Source organism: Oncorhynchus nerka, unplaced genomic scaffold (assembly GCF_034236695.1).
Source record: "Oncorhynchus nerka isolate Pitt River unplaced genomic scaffold, Oner_Uvic_2.0 unplaced_scaffold_2193, whole genome shotgun sequence".
NCBI lineage: Eukaryota > Metazoa > Chordata > Actinopteri > Salmoniformes > Salmonidae > Oncorhynchus > Oncorhynchus nerka.
In genome coordinates, this window is record NW_027039101.1 from 4,715 (window position 1) to 20,960 (window position 16,246).

Genomic DNA, 16,246 nt, shown 5'->3' on the forward strand with positions numbered 1-16,246 from the left:
TGTGTGACGCGGCAGGCTGGGTTTTTCCGGGTATTGTTTTGAACCTGTGTTATTGTATTGTTGTTAATTATTTGTGCTCTATTCGCTTTTGCCTTTGGCTGGAGTGTTGTGACGCTGTTGCGTCCAACTGATGTGCTTCTGCCAATTAAAGTGTGCCTGTTCACTCATCTCTGCTCTCCTGCACCTGACTCCAGTTGACCAGTTGCACTCCCAGTCTGACGGTTTGGAACATCTGTGCTTCACCACGGGTAAATTAATAAAGTTTGGGTTTTGATTTGAAGATGTCAATTTGCCCACTAACATGGGGTGAACAGCTGCGGTGATTGCTCTCTATACAATAGCATAGACTATGAGACAGATCTGCCCAGCTGCTGAGACTTTGTTTACACAAGACAACACGTTGCACATTTTTTTAAACTTGAGAAATACTGCATCAAACATCTTAGTTAGATGTAGAATTGCGCAACTAAATCATCCTTAGCAAAAATGTAAAAATGTATTACAGATTTCTTGAGTTATCTTAGATTTATTCTGGGGATTTTGAGGAAGTGAAATAGGCTTCCGCAGTGTGTCATGGGGGACAAACCGCCTTAACCAAGTGCAGAATCGGTCAGGAAACGCACTTCCAAGACTGAAATCTAATTTTTCTAACGAGCAACAGAAAAACACACATACCAATCAGCATGTTCAGTGGCTCTTTAAGTAGATCGCTAACTTGGTCCCAGATATGTTTAAGCTCTTGCCAACTCTATTGCTGTTATTGCCAAGCCATATATGTTTGGCATGACAATGAGTGACAAGGATGATGGCACAAACAGACTGGCACTCAGGGTAGAGGATTGTAAGTGCAGCACAAATAAACCACTATTCAAACCTTATGAACTACTATTGAAAGCTTATGAACCACTATTAAATCTTATGAAACACTATTCAAATATTGTTCTGGAACAGGGTGACCAGACTTTTGCTGTTGCTTTGTGTGTCTGTGTTAATTTTGTTGTTGACAATGTGAGGCAGGAGCACACGCTCGGTCCTGGGCTCCATCTCGTAGTAAGGGCACACCTTCAGGTGGTCTGACATGGAGGGTACATTGTTGTCAAAACACCATGCTTCTACTGGAGAGAACAGAGTACTGAACTGCCACACCTGGGCGGAGGGGAGGAGTGGAGGGAGAGTACATGGGAGGGGAGGAGAAGATGAGAGGAGGAAGGAATAGAGAGAAGAGGAGAACAAAGAGGAAAAAGCAAAAAAGAGGAGAGCAGAGAGGAGGAAGGAGAAGAGAGGAGAGGAAATCAACAAAGGAAAAGCACCGTAAAAAAACTAATTTAGGAACTTCTATCTCGGCTAACTCACCACCTTCTTGGCCTTCCACTTGGCCATGCCAGTCTTATAGGTCTTCTTCTCCCAGAGTAGGGAGACCATCCCCCTGTTGTGCAGCAGAGAGGAACACACCTCCCTCATGAGGTGGGACACCAGGGCCAGTTGGGACAGGGAAAGGCTGTCCAGGAAGCTGGCCATGTGGTACAGCACCTCATAGGGCAGAGTGCTCAGAGAGTCCTGGTCCCCTCCACCTCCACCCCTCGACCTTCGCCTCCTGAGGTTTGAGACTGGTTCTGGAGCAGGCTGGGACTTGGAGTATTGGGGTTCCTCATTTAGAGAGGCAGGGACCGTGGGTCTCAGGCTGAAGCTACTAAGCTCTTTGCTGGAGGTACAGGTTAGATGAAGTTATTGTCAGGGTCAAGGTAATGGTAATGGTAAGGGCTGTCTGTATGTTTCTATGAGGGAGTTTTCTTACTTGTAGGTGACAGTGGCAGTGTGTGTGGAGGGCTGGAACCTCCTCTGGCTGTAAGTGCAGCCCAGGTAGGCTAGGGGACACCTCTGCTCAAACCAGCCACTAGCACACATCTGTATGTCGGTGTGCACGTTCCTGAATAATAATGATGAGGAATGTTAATTTTATTTGTCTAGAAAACATACTAAAGGATATCAAGCCATATCATATACTACACGACAGCGGGTCAGGTACGTGAAATGTTTGGGCTACCTGAAGTGTTAGGAGTACCTGAAGTGTTTGGGGAACTCTCTGCGTTGGAAGGTGTGTCCACAGAGAAAGGTGAAGGCGGAGCTAGACTTGTTGTGTCGGGCTGTCACACCCTTCGCCTGCAGCTGGAGGTGGAGCTGGAGGGGGCGGTCCTCCGTCAGACTGGCCAATGAAGTGTCACGACCGAACGGAGCTGACAGGAAGGCGTAGGTCTGCGTCCCTGTGTCGCTCAGGAGGGCGTCGCTGGACTGTGACTCAGCGATCAGGTGACCCCTCTGCTCCTTCTCCAGAGAACACAGCAGACTGGCCTGGAGGATACATGCAGGAAGGGTTTGGGAGTGATATGCACATCCTAACTTTTTACACTGTTGCTGGACAAGATTAAACGCTCACACCAGTAGAAATCCACTTTTTCGAGCTGAAAGACATTGGCCAGAGCTTACCCATGATGAAAGTCAATAAATCATTGTTTTAGTCAAAGTATGATACATTTGTGCTTGAAGTGACAGAACCGAACTGTCTGCTTCGTGCATATTTGTGCCAATGACGTGTCTTTTCCTATGAAATGATGTGTAACATTTTCTTTGCCTAAGTTTAGTTTCAATGCTTGTTTTAATTTGAATGGTACTACCCACTAACATTGAATTGTTTATTAATCAGAAACACCTGCAAAGTTTGTGAGTCACATCTGAGCTGAGAAATATAATAGATCATCTTTGGCTACTGCAAAGAAATTAAGATAATTTACCATTTTGGAAAAATTGTCAATTATGTCATTTTGACTGCTCATGAATTTATTTTATTACTATGCTATTTTTTAAGTCATGCCCTCCTCCATCCTTGGCTTTTCCTACATAAGTACGTATATATCATGCTGTTGATATGATCTTAATATCACAAACAGAACTGGAGTTAACCAGCTTTTGTCATGTATTGTCATGTTATGTCTTGTTCCTGTTCTTTCTCTTCACTTCGTTTCCCCCTGCTGGTCGTATTAGGTTACCTTCTCTTCCTTTCCTTCCCCCAGCTGTTCCTCATCTCCTTTAACTACCTCGTTTACCCTCTCCCACCTGTTCCCTTTTTCCCTCTGATTAGGTCTCTATTTCTCTCTCTGTTTCTGCTTCTGTCTTTGTCAGATTCTCGTTTGCTTCACCCTTGTCCCGTCCTGTCGTAATCTGCCTCTTCATCAGATGCTACGTGTTATCAGGTACCTCTGTCCTCTACAACCCGCGCCTACCCGGAGAGACCAGCAGTCTGTTGCCGCTAACCCTGCTATTCTCCTCTGCTGCTAGAAGGGGACTCTCTTGTAAAGATCAGAGGACTTTATGATTTATTTGTCGCCCTCTCTGCGGGTTGTCTATTTTGTCAATCGATACATCTGAAGAGGATCTATGTCTTCCCTGTGTTTTGACATTAAAAGACTCTGTTTCTGTTAAACCGCTTTTGGGTCCTCACTCACCTGCATAACAGCTTTAGTAGGGAATGTTGTATTTGAATCGTTTTTCCCGTTGCCCCTCTTCCCGACAGTAGGGCCTGCTGCACTCATTCTCCCAACATTGGAATGTTCCGTGCCCAGTTGATAATCACCCCGATAATTGCTTCTAAACTTAACCTAAACTATACCGAAACTAATTTCACACATATAACAACATATTTGATACTTTACTTAATGTATGATGGGGAGAAAGGGGGAAATGGGTGAGTTGATGAGCAAGGGGAAGCAGATTATGGATATTTACGTCATCACCAAATGTGAATGTACCCTTATATCAGTCCACCAAACCCAAGCAGTTTTATCAGTGTACTCTGGCCTACTTGGAGTACACAGTGAGAGATTTAATGAATTTACAAGAAGACCAAGACGAATGGATGCACATGCTGCGTTATCGCTGCCACAATCAAAGGTATGTCAATATTACATAACACCTATTGCCCTACATAAACTTATACAATGCTTGAAGTGACAGAACACATGTTTTTCCTATGGGAAAAAGAATCCTAATGTTTTCTACTCTACTGTGTTCCATAGGTTGGTGTGGATGTTTTGGAGAGACTTCATCATGAGTCTGGCATATGGGCTACGTTTGAGACCTATGAGGGCCAAGGCAGCAGCACAGATTCCATGGGAGCCTTTGCGTGAGATAAAATTGCTCACAGCTCCCGGGGAGGAGTCGGTGCCAGGTGGCCAGATGCACAAAGACAGATCCCAAGACACTTGTGTCACCTGCAAGTGATGTGTTTGTGGGAGGTGTGTCAAGCAAATGAAAGTGGAAGATTTGTGTCAACTGTTAGGACAAGGAATAAGCTCTAAAGGAAATCAAACTGATGTCATTGAGTAAAAATGCACGCCATGTAAGCATGAGCTGACAATAATGTACTATTTATGACTGCTGTCATATCGACACTTATATTAATTGTAATGCCATTATTGCTTTTGTGCTGATATTCACTATTTATCGAGCACACTTTGCACTTATAATGATGTTTAACCTTTCTAGGGCAGGGGGCAGTATTTTGACATCCGGATGAAAAGCATGCCCAAAGTAAACTGCCTGTTACTCAGGCCCAGAAGCTAGGATATGCATATGCATGGTAGTATTTGATAGAAAACACTCTAAAGTTTCCAAAACTGTTAAAATAATGTCTGTGAGTATAACAGAACTAATATGGCAGGTGAATGCGGCCCGCTACCAAGGACTGCAGGCCCTCCATCTCCTTCTCCGTGGCCGACTTCAGTAAAACATTTAAACGTGTTAACCCTCGCAAGGCTGCTGTCCCAGACGGCATCCCTAGCATCGTCCTCAGAGCATGGGCAGACTAGCTGGCTGGAGTGTTTACGGACATATTCAATCTATCCCTATCCCAGTCTACTGTCCCCACTTGTTTCAAGATGTCCACCATTGTTCCCGTACCCAATAAAGCAAAGGTAACTGAACTAAATGAATATCGCCTCATAGCACTCACTTCTGTCACCATGAAGTGCTTTGAGAGGCTAGTCAAGGATCATATCACCTCCACCTTACCTGCCACCCTAGACCCACTTCAATTTGCTTATCGCCCATATAGGTTCACAGACGATGCAATCGCCATCACACTGCACTATCCCATCTGGACAAGAGGAACACCTTTGTAAGAATGCTGTTCATTGACACCAGCTCAGCCTTCAACACCATAGTACCCTCCAAGCTCATCATTAAGATTGGGGCCCTGGGTCTGTGCAACTGGGTCCTGGACTTCCAGACAGGCATCTCCCAGGTGATGAAGGTAGGAAACAACATCTCCACCCTGCTGATCCTCAACACTGGGGCCTCACAAGGGTGCGTGCTCAGCTCCCTCCTGTACTCCTTGTTCACAAATGACTGCGTGGCCAGGTGCATCAAAGCTGGGGCCGAGAGACTGAAAAACAGCTTCTATCTCAAGGCCATCAGACTGTTAAACAGCCATCACTAACACAGAGAGGCTGCTGCCTACATACAGACTTGAAATCAGTGTCCAGTTTAATAAATGGATCACTAGTCACTTCAATAATGTTTACATATCTTGCATTACTCATCTCATATGTATATACTGTATTTTATACCATCTAGCCTATGCCACTCGATCATCGCTCATCCATATATTTATATGTATATTTTCTTATTCCATCCCTTTGCTTAGCTTTTTGTGTATTAGGTAGTTATTGTGGAATTGTTAGATTACTGTTAGATATTACTGCACTGTGGAACTAGATACACAAGCATTTTGCTACCCACACAATAACGTCTGCTAACCATGTGTATGTGACCCCCCAAAAAATTGATTTAGCCATGCTGGTTAAGTATGCCTTGAATTCTAAATAAATCACTGCCAGTGTCAACAGCAAAGCAACTCAACACCATCACACCTCCTCCTCCATGCTTCATTGTTGGAACTACACATGCGGAGGTCATCCGTTCACCTAATCTGCGTCTCACACAGACACAGAGGTTGGAACATCTCAAATTTGGACTCATCAGACCAAAGGACTGATTTCCACTGGTCTAATGTCCATTGCTTGTGTTTCTTTGCCCAAGCAAGTCTCTTCTTATTATTGGTGTCCTTTAGTAGTGGTTTCTTGCAACAATTAGACCATTAAGCCCTGATTCACACAGTTTCCTCCTCTCCTCTGAGTGCCTCGAACTCAGGCCCTGTGTGGAGCTAACTGACCCCTCTCTGCCTATTCACCACCATTTACCCGTTGTTGCTGTCTTAGCTGTTTACCCATTGTTGTCTTAGCCCTCCCAATCAACACCTGTGATTGCTTTATGCCTCCCTCTAATGTCAATATGCCTTGTAAACGGTTGTTTAGGGTAGCTGTCATTGTTTTGTTTTACTGCAGAGCTCCTAGTCCCGCTCTACATGCCTCGGTTAGCTCCCTTGCCCCACCCCCCACATATACGGAGACTGCACCTAGTTTAACTGGTGTTTCCAGAGATGCAACCTCTCTCATTGTCACTCAATGCCTAAGTTTACCTCCACTGTACTTGCACCCTACCATGCCCTTGTCTGTGCATTATGCCCTGAATCTATCCTACCATGCCCAGAAGTCTGCTCCTTTTACTCTTTGTTCCAAACGCACTAGACAACCAGTTCTTATAGCCTTTAGCCTTATCCTACTCCTCCTCTGTCCCTCTGGTGATGTTGAGGTTAACCCAGGTCCTGTGTGTCCCCAGGCGCTCTCATTTGTTGACTTCTGTATCCGCAAAAGCCTTGGGTTCATGCATGTTAACATCAGAAGCCCCGTCCCTAAATTTGCTTTATTCACTGCTTTAGCACACTACGCCAAAGGCTACCAAAAATTCTGAAATTTCCATCCCCAATTACAACATTTTCCATCAAGATAGAACTGCTAAAGGGGGCGGAGTTGCAACTACTGCAAATATATCAGAGTTCTGTCATACTATCCAGGTCTATGTTACTTTTAACTTCTTGGATATAGGGGGCGCTATTTTCATTTTTGGATGAAAAACGTTCCCTTTTTAACCTCTTGCTTCTACTCGGGACGCTTGCTAATAGTATTAGTTAAAACTCAAACGTTCATTAAAATACACATGCAGGGTATCGAATTAAAGCTACACTCGTTGTGAATCCAGGCAACAAGTCAGATTTTTTAAATGCTTTTCGGCGAAAGCATGAGAAGCTATTATCTGATAGCATGAAACAATACACTACAACACAAAAGATCCGCAGGGGATGTAAACAAAATAATTAGCATTTCGGCGTTACACAAACCGCACAATAAAATAGAAAACATTCATTACCTTTCACCATCTTCTTTGTTGGCACTCCTAGATGTCCCATAAACACTATTGGGTCTTTATTTCGATTAAATCGGTCCATATAAAGCCTAGATATCGTTATATGTAGACTGTGTGATAAACGAAAAAAACATAGTTTCAAAACGTAACGTCATTTTTTAAAATTCAAAAAGTCGACGATAAACTTTCACAAAACACTTCGAAATAGTTTTGTAATGCAACTTTAGGTATTAGTAAACGTTAATAAGCGATAAAATTCATCAGGAGGCGATGTAAAGATCATTAGCTGTCCGTCTGGCAAAATGTCCGGCTAGAAACTCAACGAAAATATCCGGTCCTAGACCTGAAGAAATACGGTGCCTTGCATGTGTTTGACCAAGAAAAAACTCGAAGGGAAATGACAAGACTCTAGACACCGTGTGGAAGCTGTAGGTACTGCAACCTCAGTCAATTAATTGTGGTTCACCTTTATCAATGGGTTCAAGTAGCGCATGGATATATTTTCCCATTTTCAGTGATCAGTTTTTCCTGTGCTTTTCGATGTAAATGCCGTTCTGGTAAAGCCACAGCAGTGATTTAACCAGTTTTATAAACGTCTGAGTGTTTTCTATCCACACAGACTAAGCAAATGCATATACTATATTCCTGGCATGAGTAGCAGGGCGCTGAAATGTTGCGCGATTTTTAACAGAATGTTCAAAAAAGTAGAGGGTAGAAGGAAGAGGTTAAACAAGATATTTTGTCACGAAAAGATGCTCGACTATGCATATAATTGACAGCTTTGGAAAGAAAACACTCTGACGTTTCCAAAACTGCAAAGATATTGTCTATGAGTGCCACAGAACTGATGTTACAGAAAAAAAACAGATAAAAATCCAATCAGGAAGTGCAGCATTTTTTGAAACCGCCTCATGCCAATGACTCCTTATATGGCTGTGAAGGAGCTAGGAATCAGCTTACGTTTTCCACGTTTTCCCCAAGGTGTCTGCAGCATTGTGACGTATTTGTAGGCATATCATTGGAAGATTGACCATAAGAGACTACATCTACCAGGTGGTCGCTTGGTGTCCTCCGTCGCAATTATTGTGTAATCTCCAGCTGCAGTATTTTTCCGTTTGCTTCTGATGAGAAGCCAACTGCCACCACTGATAGATTATCGAATAGATATGTGAAAAACACCTTGAGGATTGATTCTAAACAACATTTGCCATGTCTCTGTCGATATTATGGAGCTAATTTGGAAAAAAGTTCGGCGTTGTAAGTGACTGCATTTTCCAGACTTTTTCTTAGCCAAACGTGATGAACAAAACTGAGCTATTTCGTCTACACAAATAATATTTTTGGAAAAAATGAACATTTGCTATCTAAGAGTCTCGTCATTGAAAACATCGAAGTTCTTCAAAGGTAAATGATTTTATTTGAATGCTTTTCTTGTTTTTCTGAAAATGTTGCCTGCTGAATGCTAGGCTTAATGCTATGCTAGGCTATCAATACTCTTACACAAATGCTTGTGTAGCTTTGGTTGAAAAGCATATTTTGAAAATCTGAGATGACAGTGTTGTTAACAAAAGGCTAAGCTTGTGTTTGAATATATTTATTTCATTTAATTTGCGATTTTCATGAATAGGAAACGTTGCGTTATGGTAATGAGCTTGAGGCTATGATTACGCTCCCGGATACGGGATTGCTCGATGCTAGAGGTTAAAAATCAATTTATCCAGATATTAGTCTCTCACTGTTGACGCTTGTTATAGACCCCCTTCAGCTCCCAGCTGTGCCCTGGACACCATATGTGAAATGATCGCCCCCCATCTATCTTCAGAATTCGTACTGTTAGGTGACATAAACTGGGATATGCTTAGATCCTTCAATTTAAGCTAGATGCCCTCAATCTCATACAAATTATCAAGGAACCTACCAGTAACAACCCCAAATCCGTAAACATGGGCACCCTCAAAGACATCATCCTGACCAACTTGCCCTCTAAATACACCTCTATTGTTTTCAACCAGGATCTCAATGATCACTGCCTCATTGCCTGCATCCGTTATGGGTCCGCGGTCAAAAGACCACCCCTCATCACTGTCAAACGCTCCATAAAACACTTCTGCGAGCAGGCCTTTCTAATCGACCTGGCCCGGGTATCCTGGAAGGATATTGACCTCATCCCGTCAATAGAGGATGCCTGGTTGATCTTCAGAAGTGCCTTCCTCACCATCTTAAATAAGCATGCCCCTTTCAAAAAATGTTGAACTAAGAAGAGATATAGCCCTTGGTTCACTCCAGACTTGACTGCCCTTGACCAGCACAAAAACATCCTGTGGCGCACTGCACTAGCTTCGAATAGTCCCCGCAGTATGCAACTTTTCAGGGAAGTCAGGAACCAATACACAGTCAGTTAGGAAAGAAAAGGCTAGCTTTTTCAAACTGAAATTTTCATCCTGCAGCACTAGTTCCAAAACGTTCTGTGACATTGTAAAGTCCATGGAGAATAAGAGCAACTCCTGTCAGCTGCCCATTGCACTGAGGCTAGGAAACACTGTCACCACATATAAATACACAAAATCGAGAATTTCAATAAGCATTTCTCTACGGCTGGCCACGCTTTCCACCTGGCTACCCCTACCCCAGCCAACAGCATTGCACACCCCGCAGAAACTGGCCCAAGCCCCCCGCTTCTCCTTCACCCAAATCCAGACAGCTGATGTTCTGAAAGAACTGCAAAATCAGGACCCCTACAAATCAGCTGGGTTAGACAATCTGGACCCTCTCTTCCTAAAATGTTCATATCGTCTGAGATTCCTAAAGATTGAAAAGTGGCCGCGGTCATCCACCTCTTCAAAGGGGGAGACACTCTAAACCCAAACTGTAACAGACCTATATCCATCCTGCCCTGCCTTGCTAAAGTCTTCGAATGCCAAGTGAGCAAAGATCGCCAACCATCTCAAATCCCACCGTATCTTCTCCACTATGTAATCCAGTTTCCGAGCTGGTCACGGGTGCACCTCAGCCACGCTCAAGGTCCTAAACGATGTCATAACCAACATCGATAAAAAACAGTACTGTGCAGCCATCTTCATCAACCTGACCAAGTTTTTTCGACTCAATCACTGCATTCTAAATCGGCAGACTCAACAGCCTTGGTTTCTCAAATGACTGCCTCGCCTGGTTCATTAACTACTTATCAAATAGAGTTCAGTGTATCAAATCGGAGGGCCTGCTGTCCGGACCTCTGGCAGTCTCTAGGTTTCAATTCTCGGGCAGACTCTTTTCTCTGTATATATCAATGATGTTTCTCTTGCTGCTGGTGATTCTTTGATCTACCTCTACTCAGACGACACCATTCTGTATACATCTGGCCCTTTGGACAATGTGTTAACAAACCTCCAAATGAGCTTCAATGCCATTTAACAATGACATTTAACACTCCTTCCGTGGCTTCCAACTGCTCTTAAATGCAAGTAAAACTAAATGCCTGCTCTTCAACCGATCGCTACCCGCCCGACTAGCATCACTACTCTCAGGCACTTGTCATCTCCCGTCTGGATTACTGCAACTCGCTGTTGGCTGGGCTCCCTGCCTGTGCCATTAAACCCCTACAACTCATCCAGAACGCCGCAGCCCGTCTGGTGTTCAACCTTCCCAAGTTCTCTCACGTCACCCCGCTCCTCCGCTCTCTCCACTGGCTTCCAGTTGAAGCTCGCATCCGCTACAAGACCATGGTGCTTGCCTACGGAGCTGTGAGGGGAACGGCACCTCAGTACCTCCAGGCTCTGATCAGGCCCTACACCCAAACAAGGGCACTGCGTTCATCCACCTCTGGCCTGCTCGCCTCCCTACCACTGAGGAAGTACAGTTCCCGCGCAGCCCAGTCAAAACTGTTCGCTGCTCTGGCCCCCCAATGGTGGAACAAACTCCCTCACGACGCCAGGACAGCGGAGTCAATCACCACCTTCCGGAGACACCTGAAACCCCACCTCTTTCAGGAATACCTAGGATAGGATAAAGTAATCCTTCTCACCCCCTTAAAAGATTTAGATGCACTATTGTAAAGTGGCTGTTCCACTGGATGTCTTAAGGTGAACGCACCAATTTGTAAGTCGCTCTGGATAAGAGCGTCTGCTAAATGACTTAAATGTAAATGTTAAATGTACTCTGGACGGTTATGACTTAGAATATGTGGACAACTGTAAATACCTAGGTGTCTGGTTAGACTGTAAACTCTCCTTCCGGACTCACATTAAGCATCTCCAATCCAAAGTTAAATCTCGAATCGGCTTCCTATTTTGTAACAAAGCCTCCTTCACTCATGCTGCCAAACATACCCTCGTAAAACGGACTATCCTGCTGATCCTTGGCTTCGGCGATGTCAATTACAAAATAGCCTCCAACACTCTACTCAGAAAATTGGATGCAGTCTATCACAGTGTCATCTGTTTTGTCACGAAAGCCCCATATACTACCCACCATTGTGACCTTTATGCTCTCGTTGGCTGGTCCTCGCTACATATTAGTCGCCAAACCCACTGGCTCCAGGTCATCTATAGGTCTTTGCAAGGTAAAGCTCCGCCTTATCTCAGCTCACTGGTCACCATAGCAACACCCACCTGTAGCACGCGCTCCAGCAGGTATATTTCACTTGTCATCCCCAAAACCAACACTTCCTTTGGCTGCCTTTCCTTCCAGTTCTCTGCTGGCAATGACTGGAACGAATTGCAAAAATCACTGAAGTTGGAGACTTATATCTCCCTCACTAACTTCAAGCATTGTCTGTCAGAGCAGCTTTCCGATTGCTGCAGCTGTACACAGCCCATCTGTAGATATCCCATCTAACCAACTACCTACCTCATCCCCATATCATTTTTTTTCTACTCTTTTGCACACCAGTATTTCTACTTGCACATCCTCATCTGCACATCTATCACTCCAGTGTTAATTGCTAAATTGTAATTGTACTTCTCCACTATAGCCTATTTATTGCCTTATCCACCTTACTTCATTTGCACACACTGTATACAGATTTTCAATTGTTTGTTTATCCCGTGTGTAACTCTGTGTTGTTGTTTTTCTCGCACTGCTTTGCTTTATCTTGGCCAGGTCGCAGTTGTAAATTAGACTTGTTCTCAACTAGCCTACCTGGTAAAATAAAGGTGAATTCAAAAAAACAACTGATGTGTCTGGTACTTGAACTCTGTGAAGCATTTATTTGGGCTGCAATTTCTGAGGCTGGTAACTCTAATGAACGTATCCTCTGCAGCAGAGGTAACTCTGGGTCTTTCTTTCCTGTGGCGGTCCTGATGAGAGACAGTTTCATTATAGCGAATGATGGTTTTTGCGACTGCACTTGAAGAAACTTTCAAAATCCTTGAAATGTTCCGTATTGACTTAACGTAATGATGGACTGTTGTTTCTCTTTGCTTCTTTGAGCTGTTCTTGCCATAATATGGACTTGGTCTTTTCCCAAATTGGACTATCTTATATACCACCACAATCTTGTCTCAACACAACTGATTGGCTCAAATGCATTAAGAAGGAAAGAAATTCCACAAATGAACTTTTAAGAAGCCACACCTGCTAATTTAAACGCATTCCAGGTGATGACCTCATGAAGCTGGTTGAGAGAATGCCAAGAGTTTGCAAAGCTGTCAACAAGGCAAAGGAATGGTACTTTGAAGAATCACAAATATAAAATATGAACACTTTTTTTGGTTACTAGAAGATTCCATATTTGTTATGTCATAGTTTTGATGTCTTCACTATTATTCTACAATGTAGAAAATAGTTAAAAAATAAAGAAAAACCCTTGAATGAGTAGGTGTGTCCAAACTTTTTACTGGCACTGTATCCTCTACAGTAACATAAACTATTGAAAATGCTATTTTGTTATTTGAAATGAGAAAGTAAATCTTATTTTAATGCTACCTAAAACCTTCATGAAAACAACCAAATTGTCATTTTAGCAATAGCATATATGAAATCTATGAATTACACTGTTAGAATTCTACAGTCCCTCAAGGCCCAGTGGTTCTAGTGTTAATGGGGTGGGTCTCCCATAGACTCAAATGCAATAGCAGATGGGTCTGGTCTACTTAGTTCATTGACTTTAATTGATCCAGAGAAAAACAGCAAGTGGGCTCTCGCTTCCACTTCCTTCTTTTTGCTGTAGCCTGCACTTGGCTGCCTGAGCCATGGAGCAAATTAAAATAAGGGGTGTAAACTAAATGTTTTTACACCTCCCTATTTTCAACTATTCCATTGATCCTAAAGAGAAATCTCCACCAACCCGGGGCACCGGTACATGCAAAACGAACTCGCCCATTGTCTCAATAGTTAGGCTATCCATATTACGAGAGCTTATATTCTTTCTATTTCTATGGCATAATCACAGCCGCAATTTAGATAATGCACTGTGATATATAGCTAGCTTAATGACATCTGGAATATGACACAGTTTCACTGGAATTATCAAATGGGAAGAGTCAGACAAACGTCAACATGTCAACAGCTTGTGTAGGCATGGTTTAGCTGAGACTCATTTCTTGACAGGTAGGCTGGTAGTCTTTTTAAGAAATAATTATTTTTAACTGAAATAGTGCTCACATAACTTTCATTGGCCAGCTAAGGTTAGCATACTAGCTAGTTACTCTGACAGCTGTCAGTCAGTGTCTTATTTGTCATTATTTCTCTGCTACACATGGAAATCACCACAACGCTCACACCCCAATTCCTGAATATGTATTAGCTTAAATGAGAATTTCCGCTCTAGGAAAGGAATTACTCTAAATAGGTGCGGCAACTTCCTCTGAGGTGGGCCCAAATTTTCAGTTAGGCATGAATTGATGCTAATAGGAGACTAATGAACTATAATGGGAGACTATTGGTCTGCAACTACTTTGACTGGAGATATCCAAAGAGTTCACCTTGAACTCTCACCTGCACCTCCTCCCAGATAGGCATGTCCTGTGGCTCCACCCCTAGGTCGCTGGTGTCCACGGCCGTATCCACCCTCTTCCGGTGTCCTGGGTTCCTGATGCGTGTGTGTTTGGCTGTGAAGCTGGTGGGAATCTTAAAGGTCCTCACTGTGTTGATTTTCATGGGCTCCAGCTGGCTGTAGTAATACATCTGCTTCTTCTTAGTGCCGGCCAGACAGGCCACACACTGGGGGTTGGGGCGTTTGTCTGTGTGTGTGTGTGTGTCATTAAGTGCGTGTGTCCCTGTGGTGGTCAGGGTCTGTGATTGATGTGACTCCATCTCTTGACCTCTAACTCCTGATGCTTGACCCTGACCTCTGCCCCTTGCCCCTGCCTCTTGGTTAGCCTCAGCTATCATGCAGCCTCCCCTCTCCATGTTAAACATGCGCTCCCAGACGTAGGCCACCGGGCCCTCTGATCCTACCACCCTTCCCCTGGCCAGCTCCTCCCTCTCCTCCTGGGTCAACTCTATCTCCTCCCCCCTCTCTCTGTCCCTCTCCCTAACCGTCTCCTGAATATTCTCAGGTAGGGGTCCATACCATCCTCGATTAGCAGGAGACACACAGCCAACCCTGTTAGGGAAAGACAGTCCTCCATCCACTCCCTGTGCCTCCAGGGCCTCCCTCTCCTTCTCTTCCTTCTCCCTCCTCCTCCCCTCCCTTCTCCTTTGCTCCTCCCTCTCCTCCACTTCCACCCTCTCAATCAGCTCAGGGAAGAGATTCTTCATCTTCAGGGAGTGGAACAAATGGTGCTGATCTCTCAGAGCCATGGCCAGGTCCAGCGCCTCACCGTGTCCTCCCCCCTCCTCCTCTTCCTTCACTAGGTTATCCTGCAGGGCCGAATGTATGTGTGACTGGGCGTCCTCAGCTGGCCAGCGGTTCCACTCCATGGAGCAGCACACCACGCTGGCTGGACAGACCTGCAGGTGGGCCGCCAGCCAGGAACGGGGCATGCTGATTGGACAGCCGAAGCCCGCGTTTAAGCACGGCACCCTCTCATTGGGGCAGAGTAGCGCATGCTCCTCCTCTTTGCACAGGTGAAAGAGGGCGCCGCACTGTAGGCGGCAGGGGATGAGCACACATGACACCGAGATCTCCACAAGGGCCTTGCAGCACTGGCTGAAACAGCTGTCACAGTGGCGGTGACCGCTGGGGCGGGAAGGACGAACCTTAGGGGAGGGCAAGACACAGGTTGAGAGGGAGGTAGAGGAAATGAGAGTGAGTGAGAGAGCGAGAAAAACAGAGAGAGGGAAAGAGGGAGGAAGGGAGCGAGGGACAAAGCAAGAGAGAGATAGTCATAGGCAAAGAACATAGGCAAAGAGTCAAAACTACTGTCAATGAAAAACAAACTCTGTTTTAATAATTTCCCATTTTATGATTGTCGTTATTTGGTTTCAATAGCTATTGAAATATGATTCATTTTGAGTTCAAATTAATTTTGAACTTACCATATTCACAGAACTTCAGTGTGTCAAATAATTGGTGAATATCCTGAAAAACAAATCATTTATATGATTAGACAATAAAGTTGTTTTGTGTCAACCTCCCTAAAGGTAGAGGTAATAACAACAAACAATAACAGGACAGATATAACACAGACAATCCTCTGATCAGACTATCATGGGAATCACATTAACATTGTTTGCATGTAATCTGTCATTAATCGGCCATAAAGAAATGTAATCATACTGTCATAATATAGTCAATGTTGTGCCCTCCTCCCTCTATGTACACAACCATAAAACAAGAATAGACATTGTCAGCTAGAGGCCTGGGGGTGGTCGAGCGGTTAGTCCCACCACCTCCACGGGTGGTAGTGTATGGTGTTGGCCATGGTGTTGGGACGAATCTGTCCCACTACCTATTTGACACAACGTCTGTGTTCTTATTATCTGCCCTTATCTATTATCTATTCTGGGTAAGGTAGAGAATCGGAATGTAGTCCATGTTTTCTCTTGT

General features: G+C 44.2%; 1 protein-coding gene across 1 annotated transcript; it reads right to left on the bottom strand.

Annotated features, from left to right (window-relative positions):
• Positions 1–273: 273 nt before the first annotated feature.
• LOC115134661 (F-box only protein 40-like) lies at positions 274–15,779 on the bottom strand. Its single transcript, XM_065014720.1, has 6 exons — positions 15,736–15,779; positions 14,251–15,456; positions 2,063–2,349; positions 1,796–1,927; positions 1,354–1,702; positions 274–1,146 (listed from the first exon to the last, which is right to left on the bottom strand). Exons 1-6 carry the CDS (start codon positions 15,736–15,738, stop codon positions 931–933), a joined length of 2,193 nt encoding a protein of 730 aa, XP_064870792.1. The 5' UTR covers positions 15,739–15,779; the 3' UTR covers positions 274–930.
• Between the last annotated feature and the right edge of the window lie 467 nt (positions 15,780–16,246).

Bases quoted from the DNA above. Each gene is read 5' to 3' on its own strand.
- LOC115134661 (XM_065014720.1), bottom strand. The intron at 2,350-14,250 runs GTGAGAGTTCAA...TGTATCCTCCAG, and splicing joins CTATCTGGGAGGAGGTGCAG to GCCAGTCTGCTGTGTTCTCT. The intron at 1,928-2,062 runs GTACTCCTAACA...ATTATTATTCAG, and splicing joins GAGTTCCCCAAACACTTCAG to GAACGTGCACACCGACATAC.